Raw genomic sequence first — 19,167 nt, 5'->3', positions numbered from 1 at the left:
AGGAGGAGCTAAGTGGAACAGGTAAGAGGACAAGGGGAGGGAGTGATTAATTCATCAAACCCAAATGAAAGGCTACTAGGGGGCACATCAAGTTGGGGTGCTCTCATGGATCAGACATTTCTTTTTTTTTTTTTTAATTTTTATTTATTTATGATAGTCACAGAGAGAGAGAGAGAGAGAGAGAGAGAGAGAGAGAGAGGCAGAGACACAGGCAGAGGGAGAAGCAGGCTCCATGCACCGGAAGCCCGACGTGGGATTCGATCCCGGGTCTCCAGGATCCAGCCCTGGGCCAAAGGCAGGCGCCAAACCGCTGCGCCACCCAGGGATCCCGGATCAGACATTTCAATCAAGGTTTTGGCAGGTGCTGGATCCCAGCCAGGTCACAGTGAGGTTCTCTCTAACAAGGGCCTGGCGTGTCTTGTTTTACAGCCCTTAATAAAATGCACCTTAGCTTTAGATACCAGTCACGGTGGGTCAGGTTGTAATAGGAGATCAAGTTTGTGTTTCCTCCCAAAGGGACAAATCTGCTTCGGGACAGACGCAGGCTGCTAGGGTGTCTGTGGGTAGAACCAGCACTTTATCAACTGGATCTTCTTAAGGGCATGTACAAGTCCATGGCTGGCATTTCCAAAATTTCTGCCTCATGTGAAAGGACATTTTCAGACAGGTGGCACGAGCTCACTACGTGCCCTTTTCCATTAAAAGAAATTCTTTGTGGTCCTCTGCAGAGGAATGAGGCAACTTTTCTGCCGAATACTTGAACACTGCCACCCCCACCCCCAAGGCACAGTGATTTGGGGCTTGTTAATTTAACCTGCAATGAATCAGCCACTTTCTAATGTGTGCCTGGGGCCAGAGAGTGAGTCACTGTCATTAACATGGAAGATTCCTATCTGCCTGCACCCAAATTGAGTTGTTATAGATTGCATACAAAAGGTAGAGAACAAGACCCAATTTTAGACCACTTGAGGTATGGGGTCTCTCACGAGAATATTTGTCCCCATCTTGGTTTTGGCAGCCGTGCTTCATTGTAGGCTCTGAAGAAGTCTTAATTAGCTCTGGATGCAGATTGTTGCTGAATGGTTTTGTCCACAGATGGTTTGGGTCCATTGAATCCAGGGTCAATGAGGGTTTAGTAAATACTGCAAAACTGTGTTCTATGGCCCTTAACTCTTGGTGACCTATAGCAGGTTGTATCGGCAGACAGTAGGGGATTGGCTGAGGCCCAAAACATTATTGTGCAAGATGTTATGGAAGAATGAACATATGCTTGCAATTCTTGGGTGACAAAGTAGGGGGTAGAGTTTTGAAGGAAGACCCAGTGAAAGGAGTGGCTTTTGATTTTGGAGGGGTTGATACAGAACTTTTAAAGTGTCATGAGAAATAACCTGTACCTGATTCAAAACAAGTTAGAGAAGACTTTAAATGAATAATACAGTGCTGCTTCGCCCCGACCCTTATTCTCATTCTTTTTAATAGACTTCATTTTTTTTTTTAATAGCAGTTTGAGGTTCACGGCAATATTGAGCAGAAGGTAGAGTTTTCTCATATACTGCCTTCCCCTACACATGCGCAGGTCCCTTCTTATCAACACCCTCACCAATCAAGAGGTACATTGATTACAATTGACTTATATTGAAATACTATTATCACCCGAAGTCCACACTTCAGGGTTCGCTCTTGATATTGTATATTCTCCGGGTTTATACAAATTTATACTGATGTGTATCTACCATCAGAGTATCCTACAGAACATGGTTTTATCTTTCCAGAATGTTATATAGTTGGAATCCTACAGTTTGTCACTTTTATGGTTGGCCTCTTTCACTTAGTAATATGCATTAAAGGTTCCTTTGTCTTCTCATGGCTTGATAGCTTTTCTTTTTTTTCTTTTTTTTAAAGCATGAAAGAATATTCCATTGTCTGGATGTCCCACAGTTTATCTGTTCACCCACTAAAGGAATCTTGGTTGCTTCCAAGTTTTGCCAATTATGAATAAAGAAATTGTAAACACCTGTGTGGTGTTGTGTGGCCATCAGTTTTTAAGTCCTTTGGGTAAATACCAAGGAGTATAATTGCTGGATTGTATGGAATATATGTTTAGTTTTGTTAGAAACCACAAAAATCCTTGAAAACGACATCTGAAACTAATTATGTATGATATGTTGGCAAATTACCATTTAAATTTTAAAAAATTAAAAAAAAAAAAAGAATCCAGGGCACCTGGGTGGCTCAGTGGTTGAGTGTCTGCCTTCGGCTCAGGTCGTGGTCCCAGGGTCCTAGGATTGAGTCCTTCATCAGGCTCTTTGCAGGGAGTCTGCTTCTCGCTCTGCCTATGTCTCTCATGAATAAATAAATAATTGAAAAAAATCATTTAAAATAATTTTAAAAAATCCATTCAAATGTTACAAAGTGATTGTACCATTTGACATTCCCACCAGTAATTAATGAGATCTCCTTTTGTTCTACATTCTTGCCAGCACTTGGTGGTGTCTGCAATTTTGACCAATCTCATAGGTGTGTAGAGGTAGCTTGTTGTTGTTTTTTTCCCCAACTACAATTAACATACAGTGTTATGTTAGTTACAGGTTATAATGATTCCACAGCTCTATATGTTACTCAGTGTTCATCCCCATAAGTGCACTCTTCATCCCCTCCACCTATTTCCACCATCTGCCCCCTTCCCCACCCCACCCCCGTCCTGTCTGGCAGCTACCATTTCTCTATATTTAAGAGTCTGTTTTTTGTTGTTTTTTCCCTCCTCTTTGGTTCATTTGTTTCTTAGATTCCACATATAAGTGAAATCATACAGTATTTACCTTTCTCTGACTTATTTCACTTAACATTATACCCTCTGGGTCCATCCATGTTGTTGCACATGGCAAGAGTTCATTCTTTTTGATGGCTGAATAATATTCCATTCCATTCTGTCAATTTGACTAGTCTGACTACCCTTTATAAGTGGCATCATATAGTATTTGCCTTTTTACGTCTTATTTCTCTTAGTGTGATGCCCTTGAGGTCCATACATTCATTTTAAAAGGCAGGATTTCCCTTTTTATGGCTGAATGATATTCCTGTATGTGTGTGTGTCTTTGTCCATTTATCCATCAACGGACACTTAGGTAGTTTCCATGTTTGGCTACTATGAATAATGCTGCAATGAACATGGGGTGCAGAGATCTCTTTGAGACAGTGATTTCCTTTCATTTGGATGTGTACCCAGAAGTGAGATCACTGGATCACAGTAATTCTAGTTTTCATTTGTTAAGGATCCTCCATACTCTTTTCTGTATTGGCTGTACCAATTTACTTTCCCACTGACAGTGCACAAGGGTGCCCTTTTCTCCATCTTCCTCTTTTTTTTTTAAGATTATTTATTTGAGAGAGAGAGAGAGAGCACAAGAGGGCGGAGCAGCAGAGAAGGAGAAGCAGACTCCCTGCTAAGCAGAGAGATCCCAGAAGCCCAGGATCATGATCTGAGCTGAAAGCAGATGCTTAACTGACTGAACCACCAGGCGCCCCCCTTTTCTCCATATTCTTATCAACAATTAGTCTTTTTGATACCAGGTGTGAGGTGATCTCATTGCAGTTTTGATTTGCATTTCTCTGATGATCACTGATATTGAGCATCTTTTCATGTGCATGTTGGCCATCTGGATGTCTTCTTTGGAAAAGTCTTCAGAACCACATACATGGGCCTGGATCCTCGGTCTGCAGGGGATGATGAGGCCCCGGAAGCACCTGGGATGTGGCCCATTTTTAAATCAGGTTGTTTGTCATTAAGTTTTAAGCATTCCTTGTATATTTTGGATAATGGTTCTTTATCAGATGTGTCTTTTGCAAATATTTTCTCCCAGCCTGGCTTGTCTGTTTGTTCTCTTGACAGTGTTTTTCACAGAGCAGAAGTTCTTAACTTTAATGAAGTCTAGCCTATCAAGTTTTTCCATGGTTCATGTTTTTGGTATTACATCTGAAAAGCCATTGCCAAACTCAAGTCATGTAGGATTTCTCCTCTGTTGCTTTTAGGAGTTTTTATTGTTTTGTATTTTATATTTAAGACTGTGATCCATTTTGAGTTAATGTTTGTGAAGGATGTAAAATCTATGTCTAGATTCTTCTTCTTTTTCTTCTTCTTCGTTGTTGTTGTTATTTTTGCAAGTGGTTGTCCAGTTGTTCTGGCTCCATTCGTTGAAGAGACTATTTTCTCTGTTGTGTTGCTTTTTCTCCCTTGTAAAAGGACAGTTGACTATATTGATATGGATCTACTTTTGGGCTCTCTGTTCTGTTCCATTGATTTATTTGTCTCTTTTGCTAATACCACACTATCTTGGTTACTGTAACTTTTTTTAATGTTTTTTTAAAAATTTTTATTTATTTATGATAGTCACAGAGAGAGAGAGAGAGAGGCAGAGACACAGACAGAGGGAGAAGCAGGCTCCAGGCACTGGGAGCCCGATGCGGGATTCGATCCCGAGTCTCCAGGATCGCGCCCCGGGCCAAAGGCAGGCGCCAAACCGCTGCACCACCCAGGGATCCCGGTTACTGTAACTTTATAGTAAGTCTTGAGGTTGGGTAGTGTCAGTCCTCCCACCTTGTTCTTTTCCTTCAATATTCCATTGGCTATTTGGGGTCTTTGTCCTCTCTGTATAAACTTTTTAGTTAGTTTCTCAGTATCTACAAAATAACTTGCTGACATTTTGATTGTGATTGCATTGAATCTGTAAGTCAAGTTGGGAAACTGACATGTTGGCAGTATTGCGTCTTTCTGTCCATGAACATGGATTATCTTTCCATTTAATCCTCCTTTGATTTCTTTCATGACCATTTTGTGACTTGATTCATATAGATCTTATGCATATTTTGTTAGATTTATACCAGGTGTTTCTTTTGGGGGGCTGCTGATATAAATGGTGGTGTGTTTTAATTTAAAATTTCTACTTGTTCGTTGTTGACATATAGGAAAGTGACTAACCTTGTAACCACCAACCTCAATGTAGTCACTTCTTAGTTTCAGGAGTATAAGGAGTTTTTTGGGTGAATCCTTTTGGATTATCTACATAGATGATCATGTTCTCTTCAACAAAGACGGTTTTTATTTCTTCCTTCTCAATCAGTATATCTTTTTTTCTTCCTTGTCTTGTTGCAGTAGCTACGACTTCCACTATGATGTTGAAAAGCAGCGGTGAACAGGGACATTATTGCCTTGTTTCTGATCTTGGAAGGAAAGCTTTAGTTTCTTGTCATCAAGTGTGGTGTTAGCTGTAGATTTTTTTGCAGGTATTCCTTTTCAAATTGAGGAAGTTCTCTTCTATTCCTAGTTCACAGAGAGTATCCTGTTCTTTTTTTAATATTTTATTTATTTATTCATGAGAGACAATGAGAGAGAGACAGAGAACACAGGCAGAGGGAGAAGCAGGCTCCATGCAAGGAGCCCAATGTGGGACTCGATCCCGGATCCCGGGATCACGCCCTGAGCCGAAGGCAGACGCTCAACCGCTGAGCCACCCAGGTGTCCCAGTATCCTGTTCTTTTAAACAGCTATATAACCTTTCATTGTATTGAAGAACTATGTTTTAGTTAATTCTTCGTTGAGGAACGCTTGGTCCATTTCCATTATTTTTGCTATTTTAAGCAGTACCGTTGTGAACAACCTTTTACATACCTCTATGGGCACGTGTACAAGTATTTTTCTGTAACCGGTACCTAAAAGTGCAATTGCTGAATTGAGAGATATGCATATTTAAATAATTTAAATTTTTTAAATGTTGAAATAATTACAAACCTACATGAGACTTGCAAGTATAGTATAAGGAACTCCCTCCACCAGCAGCACCAAATCGCCTGAGAGTAAGTTGCTTACCTGATGTTCTATCACACACCCCCCACATTGACAAATAACTTTAGGGCGAGTTTCCTTCAAATGAGGACATCCTTTTATATATCCTCAGCATAACCATCTGAATCAGGAAATTAATGTTGATAAATTACTACCGTTTTATCCTTAGACCCAATTCAAGTTTCACCAGTTGTCACAATAGTGTCCAATACAAGGAATTCCCATTTACTGTTCACCCAGATTTCCCAGTTGTATAGCATTTGTACTGGTGTCTATAGGTGTGTCTGAATATTTTATCAGAATTATTTCAGACTCAGTCGCAAGCATGATGCTCATTATTTCTTAATACTTGAGTGTGCATTTCCTAAAAACAAGGACACTTTCTTCCCTGAGCACAGTAAATTCATGAAGATTGGGAGTTTGACAGTGATCCAGTATTACCATCTGGTCAATAGACCTCTCTCAAATTTCACGGAGTTTCCCTGTCATGCCGTTTTATAGGTTTAGGATCCAATCCAGGATCACCTGTTGGATTTAGCTGTCGCAATTTCCTTGATCTCTGGGATTGTTGTTCAGTGCTGAAAGCTGCTGGCTCATGTTTTGTCTATTTGATAGTGTTTATGATGGGAGGGCTGATCTGATACCGATTACTCCATAGCAAAAAGCAAAAGTCTACTTCAGAATTTTAGAAGCTAGGTTATTAAGTGGTATGACTTATTTTCTTGGTGGATTATATGCTTTATAAAATATTGCACTTTTCCTATTTGGGGGTTGGGAGCTTGAGTTCTACTTTGTCATACTAATACTGCCACATCTGTTTCTTTCCTGTTAACCCTTACCTGGTTACATATTTCTCTATTATATTCTATCTTTTGTGGGTGGTGGTTATTTTGTTTTAGGTGTATATCTTGCCAACAGCATATAGTTATCTTTTTATTCCATTTATCTTTTGGTAGGAGATTTACCATTTTTATAATAATTTTTTACTGATATAATTGTACATATTCTTGTATTAAAGTTCATGTTTTCTGTTTAACATGTTTCTTTTTTTTTCTGTTTGGTGACTTTCATTGGATTGATTTTTTTCATTGCTGGTGTTGACCTTTTATTTTTTCTTGGATGAGCTAGAGGTTTTATATTTTTTCTATCTCTTCTATAGCCTGTATCTCTCTCTCTTTTTCTTTTTTTACTATGGGAAATGGATTTTTAAAATAAAATTTGTTTTTAGAACAGTTTTAGGTTTACAATGCCAAGCTAGTACAGAGAGTTCCCTTATGCTCCACATTTTATTTCCCCTATCTTTAACATTTTACATTAGTGTAGCACATTTGTCACAATTGATGAACCAGTATTGATATACTATTATGAACTGAAGTCCATACTCTATTTGGATTTCCTTTGTTTTTATCCAAAGCCTCCTGCTTTTTTTTTGGTTCCAGGATCCAATCCAAGGTACCAGTGACCTTTTGTCATTATTTTTCCTTAGGCTCTTCAGGCTATGTCAGTTTCTCAGACTTCCTGTTTTTGATGACCTTGGTTTTTAGGAGTACTGGTCATATATTTTGAAGGACTGGAATTTGTCTGATGTTTTTCTCATGATTATACTGGGGTTACATTTTTTGAGAGGAAGACCACACATGTATAGTGTCTGTCTCATCCCATCATCTCAAGGGTCTTGACTCTCAGTGTGACCCATCACTGTTGATGTTAACCTTGAGCTGATGTAGTGTGTCTTAGACTTCTTGACTGTAAAGTTACTTTCTCCCCCCACCTACCTGCTCATACTGTAATTTTTGGAAGGAAGTCAACACTTAAGGAGTAAAGAGTTATGCTTCATCTCCTTGAGCTAGTTAACTTGAATTCTTCTGTTTTGTTCCTTTTATGTGTTTGTTTAAATATGTTTTTATATCAGCATGGACACATGGATATTTTATACTTTGGATTATAATCCAATACTACTTTGTTGATTAAATTTAGCCATTGGGAGCTCTTTCAGTTGGCCCTGTGCCTCTTTGAAATATACCTATCAATATTAATATTTCAAAACATACTTCTTGGCACTAGAAGATGCTTCAAACTCCTATATTTATTGTTCAGTCCTAGAATCTGCCATTTCTTCAAGAAGTTCTGTTTTTCTTTAATTGAAGAGTGCTATTTAGAAACCAAGATCTGGGTGCAAGGTGTCTTCATCGCTGCTGGGGTGTTATTACTTCTAGGCCCTCTCAGGTGAGAGAGCAAAGGCATATGTCCGCATACTAGCCCATATATATATAATTGTATATACACACACATCTATAAGTATTTCTATAGGTAACCATCTGTGTGTATATTAAACTACACATGATTTATACTGAGGTCTCCCAACTTTAATCCATTATTACATAGATCATTTTAGCCTCCTCTTATCTATAATATCCCTCTCCAACAGTGAGAAGCCTGGCTTCTCCAGTTCATCACTCATTTACCTATTTGTTCAGTTTCAGTACACATGCGTTGTGGTTTAAGAATTGATAATGTATAAATACACCTGTGGGAAAGTATATGCCGATCTGGGGTTAATGATAGCTGTCTAGTTGAAAAGCAAGCAGAGTTGGGCATATGGGTACACTTCTGAGAATAAGTTCTCTTGTGAAAAGCTTTTCCCTGGAGCCTTTTAAATTATGTGTAATTAGAATTACTAGTCTAGATATGGATACTGGGGTCAGGGGGCAGGTACTTTGGATTGACAAAGTGCAGTGCAGCATTGAGATGTGGAGTGGGATGAATGAACCTGGTGCATTATCAGTGGAGCCTTGGACTCCAAGAGTCCTTGTTGTGGAAGTCCTACATACAATGGAGAAGGCTTTTGTAAGATTATATTTTGTGTTCTGTACACTTGAGCCTTCAGCCTTCTAGTGGACTGAAGGCCGTTCGGTTGTTTTGTTTTGTTTTTGGTGGAGGTAAGTTGTTTGTAGAAGGATGTCAACTCAACATATCTTTGGATGGCTTCTACCAATTTCCTTTTGTGGTGTTAACCTTCATGACACTATCTAAAGAGAAAAAAATCATTACAAGAAATTATTTCAATACTATTCTGTTTTCTGCAAAAGGAGTTAATTTAAAATCTTCTTTTAAATTTTTAGGATCTGGGGACTCTGATTTCCGTCTGGAGGATGCATTGAAAGGAACTTCTTCAGTAAAGCGTGAGTAGTCAATCAGATAAACTAGTAAAAGCAAACAGTAGTGATTCATATGCACCACCCGCTCAGAATACACACTCAAGTAAAACATTGTTTTATCTGTATTGATCAGATAAAATATGGGTGTCATAAATTGCATTACTTAAAAGAAAATCTGAATATTTAACATTTGTTTCCTTTGCGAAGAATACCAAGCAATGTGTAATAACTGATACAGCACTTTCACCAGCAGCGGCCTCAGAAGACTGCCTTTCCCTAGCTCAGAAAAAGGTACTTTGAAGTGAATAAGAGATTTGTTTCTCCTCCTAGATTTTTAAAATAATGGCTCTTCTTAAAATGGTATCTATACGTATTGTCTCAAATGCTAAACTTTTGTCGTCAATTTCTCTTTATATTTTTTTTGAAAAAAAAAATAAACCTTTTTTTTTTTTTTTAAGTTAGAAAGTATAGCCGAAAGATTTTATGTGACCCCTCCCCATCCAACTAACCTCACTCCCATCCCAGGAGGGAACTGCCAAAGTCTGGGACATACTGGTCCCAGGTGATCGTCTATGCTGTTACATACATCTATACACATAGATCTTTTGGTGTTTTTGTTGTTGTTGTTTTACATAACGTGAGGCTTTTTAATGTAGTTATGTATGTATTACTGCACAACCTTTTTTAAAATTTAATATGTATTGAAGGCCTGAATGAATGTATCTATCTGTATTCATTTCCTAGGGCTGCTGTAACAAAGTATATACACTGGCAGGCTTAAACCCACAGAAGCATATTCTCTCACAGTTCTGGAGGCCAGAGGTCCAAACTTTGGGGTGTCTGCTGGACCACACTCCCTTGGAAGGTTGGAGCGCAGAAAGCTTCCTTCCTGGGCCCAGCTCTGGTGGCTCGCAGCTGCCGCCCTTTGATCTCTGCCTCCATTGTTATAGAGCCTCCTCCTTTGTGTGCTGTCGTCTTCTCTTCTGTCTCTCAAAGGAGTTCTTTTTGCTGGATTTAGAACCCACCTGGAAAATCCTGCATGATCTCATCTCAGGATCCTTAACTGAATTACATCTGCAAAGACTGTTTTCCCAAGTAGGGTCACATATCTGGCGCCTGGGGACTAGGACTCAGCTATATATTTGAGGGGGCACCATTCAACCCACTACATCATCTGTGTATCCACATCAATATATCTATACTTCAGACGTGAACTTGTGTTTCGTGGAGCTGGCGTTCCAGTGGTATGGCTTTGGCCGTGGCCAGTGCTGCCATTTCCTTACTGGCAGACGTGTGATTTGCTTTCATTTTGCATGATTATGAACAGGGCGTCAGTGAACATTCTTGTCCGTATCCTTTGTGCACAAGTTTGGTGAAACTACCAGGCCAAAGGGTGTATGTATTTTATATTTTAATAGATTGTCCCAAGTTGTTTCAAAATGAATGTGCCTTTATATATTCACTGAATACTGTTGAGGACCTTCTCTCTTAGATCTGCACATCACCAGATTTTTATCAGTCAAAGGCCTTTTTCCAATCCGATGGACAAAATATCTTAATTGCTTATTATGCGTTTTCCTCATCACAGTAAGATGGAGCATCATTTCATATGTTTATTGGCCGTTTGTATTTTCCTCTTTGGTCAAGTATCTGTTCATATCCTTTCCCTATTTTTCTGCTGGTTTGCTTGTCTTTTTCTAACGGGTTTGTGAGCTCTCTGTGTATTCTGGGGTGAGAAAAGCAGGGGCTCTGGAGCCAGACTTCCCGCATCTGAATCTCGCCTCTGTGACTTACTGTCACCTTGGATGAGTCACCTGATTTCTCTGTGCCTCCATTCCCTTGCGTGTTACATGAGGTTAATAATACGCCTTACCTCCTGGAATTACTGTAAGGGTTAGATGAGATGGCCCATGTGAAGCGCTCAGCACAGCATTGGTATGAGTTCAGTGCTCAGTGAGCATCAGCCATTATTTTTTTTTTTATTTTTTTATTTTTATTTTTTTTTATCAGCCATTATTGTTTCTTGGTTTGCCTGGGGCCGAGTCTCTGGTGTAAGTCAAGCATACGTGAGGAATGCACACCTACTTAAATTGACCAACAGACTGAAAGCAATGCCTGTCAAAATCCCAGCTAGAAGTTTTACAGAAACAGACGAGCTGATCCTAAAATTCATATGGAATTCAAGGGACCCCAAATTGCCAAAACAGCCTTGGGGCACCCGAGTGGCTCAGTTTCTTCGAGTCTGTGAAATTCTGACTTGATTTCAGTTCAGGTCATGATCTCACGGTCATGGGATCCGGCTCTGCTCAGCACGGAGCCTGCTGAAGATTCTCTGTCTCCTCTCTACACTCCCCGCCCCTACTCCGTGCTTGAGCTCTCTCTCTCAACAACAACAAAATTTGCCAAAACAATCATGAAAAAAGAAAAAGTTGGAGGATTCCTACTTTCTAATTCAGAACTTACTACAGACCTGCAGTAATCAAGATAGCGTGGCACTAGCATAGACATAGAGTTCAGTGAAATAGAATTGAAATTCTAGAAATAAACCATTATATATCTGTGGCCAGGTGACTTTTGACAAAGGTGCCAAGACTGCCCAATGGGGAAAGCATGATCTCTTTAATAAATAGGACTGGGACAACTGGATATCCAGGTGCAAAAGAGTGAAGTTCGATTCCTGCCTCACGCATTATACAAAAATTAACTCAAAATAGATGATACACCTACTAAAACTACTGATCTCTTAGAAGTTTCTTTTTAATGTATGCCTTGAGGCGAGAGCTTAGGGGCCTATACATGCAGGTGGCCTTTTGCATTCCCCAGAAAATAAATATGCTTAGTTTATTAGCAATAACAGTTTTAATGAAATCATTTAACATCTCCCCCCAAATAAACATGACCCCCCCCCCAAAAAAAAAACAAAACAAAATATAAAGACCCCCAATTAGGAAATTTATTACTTTCCTGATTAGGCGGGCATTGTAATATTTACATTCCTTTTTCGGTTGTACATCTGCTCATCTGACCTTCATCAGCATCCATCAGTCAGTGGGTCTGGGACCCACTGAAGCACCAGCATGTGATATCTTTGCTTGAATGACATCCTCTAAAACCTCATCACTCTGCTGTCCTTTTTTTTTCATTCTTTCTTTCTTCTTTTTTTTCTCTTACCTTACGTTTCATGCTACTGAAGTTCAAACAGATAGACCTGTTCATCTCTTCTTGGCTCAATTCTGTTTTCGGGTAGAGAATGTCCTCCTTTGTGTATTGTACATTTCTTGTTTAAACTGTCCCCGAACCTCCTACGTCAGGGTATTGTAAATGACCTTCATTGGTCAATTCAACAGTGTTTATGGAGTGCGTGCTTGCCGCCAGGCACCCCTGCAAGTGCTGGGCATACTGTGTGGACTAGGTCTGTCCTCATGATGTTATTGTCTTTGATGGGACACAGCACATGAGATAATTAGAGATCTCACGGAGTACTCTGGAACAGTTATAACCGGATGGTGGGATAGGGAGGGTCCAAGGAGGTGATATATGGTGGCTAGTTTAGATGAGGTGGTAAAGGCCTCCCTGATAAGAGGTGACCTGCAAGAAGGGGAAAAGAGCTGTCAGGGCCAAGGGATCAGGTGTAAGAGCTCAAGGGAGAAAAGAATGAGGCTGGCTCTGGGGGCTTGGAGGGTAGCCTATGTGACTAGAGTGTGGACGGCACTGGAGAAAAGACAGAGCAGTTGGGAGGGACTGCATTATATGGAGTCTTCAAGGGCATGGTGACCACTTTATTCTAAGAGCAAAGAGAAGCTTTTGGAGTATTTTTTTTTGAAAGTTGCTTTATCAAGATATATAATTCACATACTATATAATTTACCCATTTAAGGTGTGCAATTTGGGACACCTGGGTGGCTCAGTCAATTAAGCATCTGCCTTCAGCTCAGGTTATGATTCCGTGCAGGGACCTGGATCAAGCCCCATATTGGGCTCCCTGATTGGGGGGTGGTCTGCCTTTCCCTCTCCCTATCCCTCCTTCACCCTCTGCTCATGCACTCTCTCTCAAGTCCTAAAAAAAAAAAAAAATGAAAGTGTTCAATTCAGTGGGCTTTTAGTATATTTACAGGATTTTGCAATCATAACTAAAATCCATTTTAGTATATTTCCATCACCTCAAACAGACCCTTTAGCTGTCAATCTCCTGATTATTTCCCTCCCTCTCTTCCTCCTTCTCTTCCTTTTGCCAAGTGTATAATCATCTCACAGGGAAGTATACTTTGGATTTTGCTCTATAAAGTTCTTCTTTTTAAAAGTTTATTTATTTATTTGAGGCAGGAGGGGCAACAGGAGAGGATCCCAAGCCTACTCTGCACTGAGCATGGAGCCCAATATGGGGCTCGATCCCAGGACCCTGAGATCCCAACCTGAGCTGAAATCAAGGGTTGGCTGCTTAACCAACTGTGTCCCCTGCCCCAAGTGCCCCTGCCCTGTAAAGCTTATGAGTGTTCTGATTTCCTCAGAATGCCATCATTCAGTCACCCTCGGGGGAACCTGGCCACTTTTGTTTACTGTGTTGTCGTAGCACATGTTAAAAAGAATCCCTTCTGGCAGGAGTGCCATATTGCTACCAGCATTTGCTGAGCAGCAAAGAATCGTTCCTAAGTTTGTCATTTTGAGAAAAGCTTCACAGAAATAGGTTTCTTTATTTTAGGAGCTCGCTGCTTTCATGAAGTTGACCTACTATTCTAATTCCTTGATAAGCAGCTAGACTTTCCTCCTCTCGGTTATGGGTGGTAAATGCCATCGAAAGGTTCACAACAAGAAAATCTCTGGTTAATAGTATCTTACACATCACACAGATCCAAGCTAGCATTCTGGATCTCCACAGGCTCCGGCTCTGACCCAGCCATTGGTTCCACACACATGTTAAGATCTTCGGAGAAACCAGACTTTGCCAGAAACTGTGTGTAGTGGCGCAGACCTCCACAGGGCTCTAACGATCAAGACTTCATGGTACTGGCATCCGATAGACACCGTCAGGTCAATCAAACAGAATGAGAGTCCGAAAATAAACCCTTACATCTATGGCCAGTTGACTCTTTTTTCTTTAATCTGGAAAAATAATAAGCTGTTTGAGTCCTACAGATTTTAAACTAATATTACATCAGTGGCCATTGCTTTTCCAAAAATTGCTCAAATAATGGTTTCAGTGACGTATCACCATAATCTAGAAATACATAGTATAGAGCCTCCTTCAGACAGGTAGCCAGGCTGTGCTTTTTCATTTCATAGCTTAAAGTCTAATGGAAATTACAGACCTAAAATCATCTCTAAACTAATGAATGATGAGCTAGATTACAAAGTACATATATAATGACAGCAGGTTATCACACGTGGTCCTCTTACCGTAAAAACCCATCCACTGGGGATGCCTGGGTGGCTCAGCGGTTGAGCGTCTGCCTTCAGCCCAGGGCCTGATCTCGGGGTCCTGGGATCGGGTCCTGCATTGGGCTCCCTGCATGGAGCCTGCTTCTCCCTCGGCCTGTGTCTCTGCCTTTCTGTGTGTGTGTCTCATGAATAAATGAATAAAATCTTAAAAAAAAAAAAACCCATCCACTGGTGTGGTCCTCACGTTGATGTGCATGTTGGCGTACCATAGGCTTTCTCAAGGGGTAAGCAGGCATGGTCATTTGAAGGGAAGGACTCGGCCATATTCTCAGGTTCTATCTCGGCTTTTACTAAAACTGACTCGTGGAATAAACCTGCAGCTAAGGTGATGAGCTCCTTTCCCGCCTGTCCCTCTTTGTTTAAAAAGCTAATGAAATGCACATCACATAAAATTAGCTGTTTGAAACCATTCACCGTGTCATGCAACCACCATGTCTACCCAGCCCCCAAATCTTACCTTCCCTCCAGACTCAGATCCCCCTTACCCATTAAGCAATCTTTCCTCCTTTCCCCCTCCCCCTTGCCCCCAATCACCAAAGTACTTTCTGTTCTGGATATGTCCTAGAAATACTGTCATGCGACATGCAATCTGTTGTCTGTCATTCATGTAGCAGGATGTTTTGGAGGCACACCCACCTTGTAGCCTGCATTATCAGTGCTCCATCCATTCTTTTTTGTAACTAATATTCATCATATGACTAGACCGCAATGCGTTCACTGATCGCTTGCCGGCCACTTGGCCATCTCCGCCCTTTGGCTGTTGTGAATAGTGCTGCTGTGAGCATGCTCGTACATGGTCTTGTTTTTAATTCTTTGGGGGCATATACCTGGGAGTGGAAGTGCAAGATCATAAGGTCCTTCCATGTGTGATGTTTTCAGGAACTGCCAAACTGTTTTCCACGGTGGCTGCACCATCTTACATTCCCGCTGGCCCTGTGTAAGGATTCAGATTCCTCCACATACTAAGCAAACTTAGTTTCCCTTTTTTCCCCCCCGCTGAGGCTTTGTACCCTGTGGCTACCACCTCCCCATTCCCTCTCCCCGCAGCCCTTGTAACCACCATTCTACCCTCTGAGTCTATGACTTTGATTTCTTTTTTTTTTTAATTTTTATTTATTTATGATAGTCACACACACACACACACACACACACACACACACAGAGAGAGAGAGAGAGAGAGAGAGAGAGAGAGAGAGAGAGGCAGGCAGAGACACAGGCAGAGGGAGAAGCAGGCTCCATGCACTGGGAGCCCGACGTGGGATTCAATCCCGGGTCTCCAGGATCGTGCCCTGGGCCAAAGGCAGGCGATAAACCGCTGCGCCACCCAGGGATCCCTGACTTTAATTTCTTTAGATTCCTCCTGAAAGTGGGATCATACAGTATTTGTCTTTCTGTGTCTGGCTTATTTCACTTAGCATATCGTCCTCCAGGTCCATCTGTGTTGTCCCAAATAGCAGGATTTCCTTCTGTTTAAGGCTGAATAACATTCCATTTTATGTACATAGCACATTTTTCATTATCCATTCATCCATCCATGGGCACTTGGATTGTTTCTTTCTCGCAGCTATTGAGAACAGTGTTGTGGTGAACACAGAAGTGCAGATATCTGAGATCCTGATTTCATTTCTTTTGGATATAAGCTCAGAAGTAGGATTGTTAGATCCAGCGGTAGTCTTATTTTTTTTTCATTTGTTGAAGAACCATCGTACTGTTTCCACAATGGCTGCACCATTTCACTTTCCCGCCAACAGTGTACATGCTATCTTTTGTGTTTTTTTAAAATAATATTCATCTTAATAGATGTGAGATGACATCTCATTTTGATTTGCATTTTCCTGATGATCAGTGATGTTGAGCATCTTTTTCTATACCTGTTGGCCATTTCTTCGGAGAAATATCTAAGTCCTTTGCCTATTTTTTAACCAGATTATTTGTTATTTTGCAATGGGGTTGTAGGATTTCCTTATATAATTTGGATATTAACCCCTTATCAGATATATGATCTGCAAAATTCTCTCATCCCGTATATTGCCTTTTCATTTTCTTGACTGTTTCCTTTGCTGTGTAGAGCCGTTTAGTATGATGTACTCTCACTTGTCTATTTTTGCTTTTGTTCCCTGTACTCTTGGTATCACATTCAAGAAACCATTGCCAGGTCTGATGTCAAATTTTGTTTTCCTGTTTTTTCCTAAGAATTGTACGGTTCTGGCTTTATGTCTTTATTTTTTTCTTTTTTAAAAAATTATGTCCCTCCTAGTAGGGATGAAGTGGAACCTCATTGTGGTTTTTGTTTGCGTTCTTCTGATAACTGAGGAGGGCTTTATACATATTGGATGCTAAAGCTTAACCATTACTATTATTTACAGATACTTCCTCCCTTTTCATAGTTATCTTTTCAGTTTCTTAAAAATGTACTTAGATGCATGGAGATTCTAAATTTTGATGGAGTTTAATTTATCCTTTTTGTTGCTCATGCTTTTGGAGTCATCTCTGAAAATTTGTGGCTAGATTGGTCTATTTTGCGGTAATTTTGTATATGCTGTGAGGTAGGGGTCCAACCTCATTCTTCCGCATGTGGATATCCAGTTGTCCCAGCAACATTTATTAAACAGACCAGTCTTTCCCCCACTGAATGGTCTTGGCACCCTCTTCAAAATCAATTGACCATAAATACGTGGGTTATTTCTGGACTCTCAATACTGTAACATTGGTCTGTCTATATGTATAATCTTATGGCAGTTTCACATAGGTTTGATTATTGTAGGTTTGTAGTGTGACTCTTCTAATTTCATTCTTCCTATTGTTTTGACTATTTGGGCTCCCATGTAATTCCATCTGAATTTTAGGATCAGTTCATCCATTTCTGTAAAAAAAAGAAAAAAGCAGTTGGAATTTTGGTAGATATTGCATAGAATCTATAGATTACTTTGGGTAATATTGCCATCTTAACACTGAGTCTTCTAATCTATGACAATGTTGCACCTCTTTAGGCTCCTTTTATTTCTTTCAACACTGTTTTGTGGCTTTTAGCATACAGATCTTTACACATCCTTTGTGTGGTTTTTTTTACATTTTTAAAATTTAAATTCAATTTGCCAACATATAGTATAACTCCCAGTGCTCATCTCATCAAGTGCCCTCCTCAGTGCCCGTCACCCAGTTACCCTATCCTCCAACCTACCTCCCCTTCCCCAACCCTTTGTTTGTTTCCCAGAGTTAGGAGTCTCTCATAGTTTGTCTCTCTCTCTAATTTTTCCCACTCAGTTTCCCCCCCTTTCCTTTATGAACCCTTTCACTACTTATATTCCACGTATGAGTGAAACCATATGATGATTGTCCTCTGATTGACTTGTTTCACTCAGCGCAATACCCTCCAGTTCCATCCACATCAAAGCAAATAGTGGGTATTTTTCTCTTCTGATGGCTGAATAATATACAGTGGAATATTACACCTTTTGTTAAATTGATTCCTAAGAATTTTATTCTTTTGGTGCTGGTATAATGGAATCACTTTCTTATTTTCCTTTTCGGATCATTGCTAATATATAGAAATACAATTGATTTTTGTATTTTGATCTTGTAGCCTGCCACTTTGCTGGACGTAGTATCTCTAAGAGGTTTTTTTTTGAATGGGAGTATGTCTGGATTGTTAGGGTTTTCTGTATGTCAGGTCATGTCATCTTTGACTAGAGATAGTTTGACTTATTTCTCCACAGTCTAGATGATTTCTTTTTATTGCCTAATTGCCCTGTACAATATTTAATAGAAGTGGTGAGAGTAGACATCCTTGTCTTGTTGATGATCTTAGGAGAAAGGCTTTTAGTCTTTCATCCTTAAATATAATATTTCTGTGGATTTTGCATAGATGCCCTTTATCAGGTTGAGGAAATTCCCATCTATTCCTAGATAAAAAAAGTATTGTTTATCACGAAATGGTTTTGGCTTTTGTCAGATGCTTTTTCTGCATCTGTTGAGATGATTGTGTGTTTCATTTCCCTTTGTTCTAATAGCTTTGATATTACAGTGATATTTCTTATATGGAGCTATACCCTTACATTCCTGGAATAAATGTTACTTGGCCGTGTTTTTTAATCCTAGTGTGCTGTGGGATTTGGTTTGCTAGTATTTTGTTAAGGATTTTGCATCTATATTCATAAGGGTTAGAGGTCTGTGGCAGATTTGTTATCTAGTTATCATGCCGTGGATTTTGTCTGGCTTTGGTAGAAGATACGACAGGCTTTGTAGAATGAGGAGGTATTCTCTCCTGTATTTTTTGGAAGGGTTGAAGTAGAATTGATTCTGATTTTTCTTTAAATATTTGGTAGAGATCACCATGAAGACTTCTGGTCCTGGCATTTACTTTGTGGAGAGCTGTTAAATACCTGATTCACTCTCTTTACCTGTAGATCTAGTCAGCTTTTCTGTTTCTTCCTGAGTCAGTTTTGGTAGTTTGTGTATAAGAATTTGGCCATTTTATCTAGGTTGTCTAATTTATTGTAATATAATTGTTCATAGTGTTCCTTAATTCTCTTTATTTCTGTACAGTTGATAGTAATCTCCTCTCCTTCATTCTTGAATTTAGTAATTTGGGTCTTCTTCCTTTTTGTCTTGGGTCAGTCTGCTAACAGTTCATCAGTTTTGTTAAAAGAATCAAATTTTTGGATCTGTTTCATTCATTCATTCATTCATTCATTCATTCATTCATTCATTCAAGACACAGAGGCAGAGACATAG

The 19,167-nt window shown here is 39.9% G+C and overlaps 1 protein-coding gene across 2 annotated transcripts in view; it reads left to right on the top strand.

The window, feature by feature from the left end:
* Positions 1 to 19,167, top strand: part of CD99L2 (CD99 molecule like 2) — a 94,718-nt gene that overhangs the window by 44,404 nt on the left and 31,147 nt on the right. For both annotated transcript variants that reach the window (XM_041740558.1, XM_041740559.1), the window contains exon 2: positions 8,962 to 9,021. In XM_041740558.1, coding sequence (XP_041596492.1) covers positions 8,962 to 9,021 — 60 coding nt within the window. The remainder of the gene's footprint in view (positions 1 to 8,961; positions 9,022 to 19,167) is intronic.

The sequence above is a fragment of the Vulpes lagopus genome, chromosome X (genome assembly GCF_018345385.1).
Source record: "Vulpes lagopus strain Blue_001 chromosome X, ASM1834538v1, whole genome shotgun sequence".
NCBI classification, from domain to species: domain Eukaryota; kingdom Metazoa; phylum Chordata; class Mammalia; order Carnivora; family Canidae; genus Vulpes; species Vulpes lagopus.
This window is presented reverse-complemented; position numbering and strand designations above follow the sequence as displayed.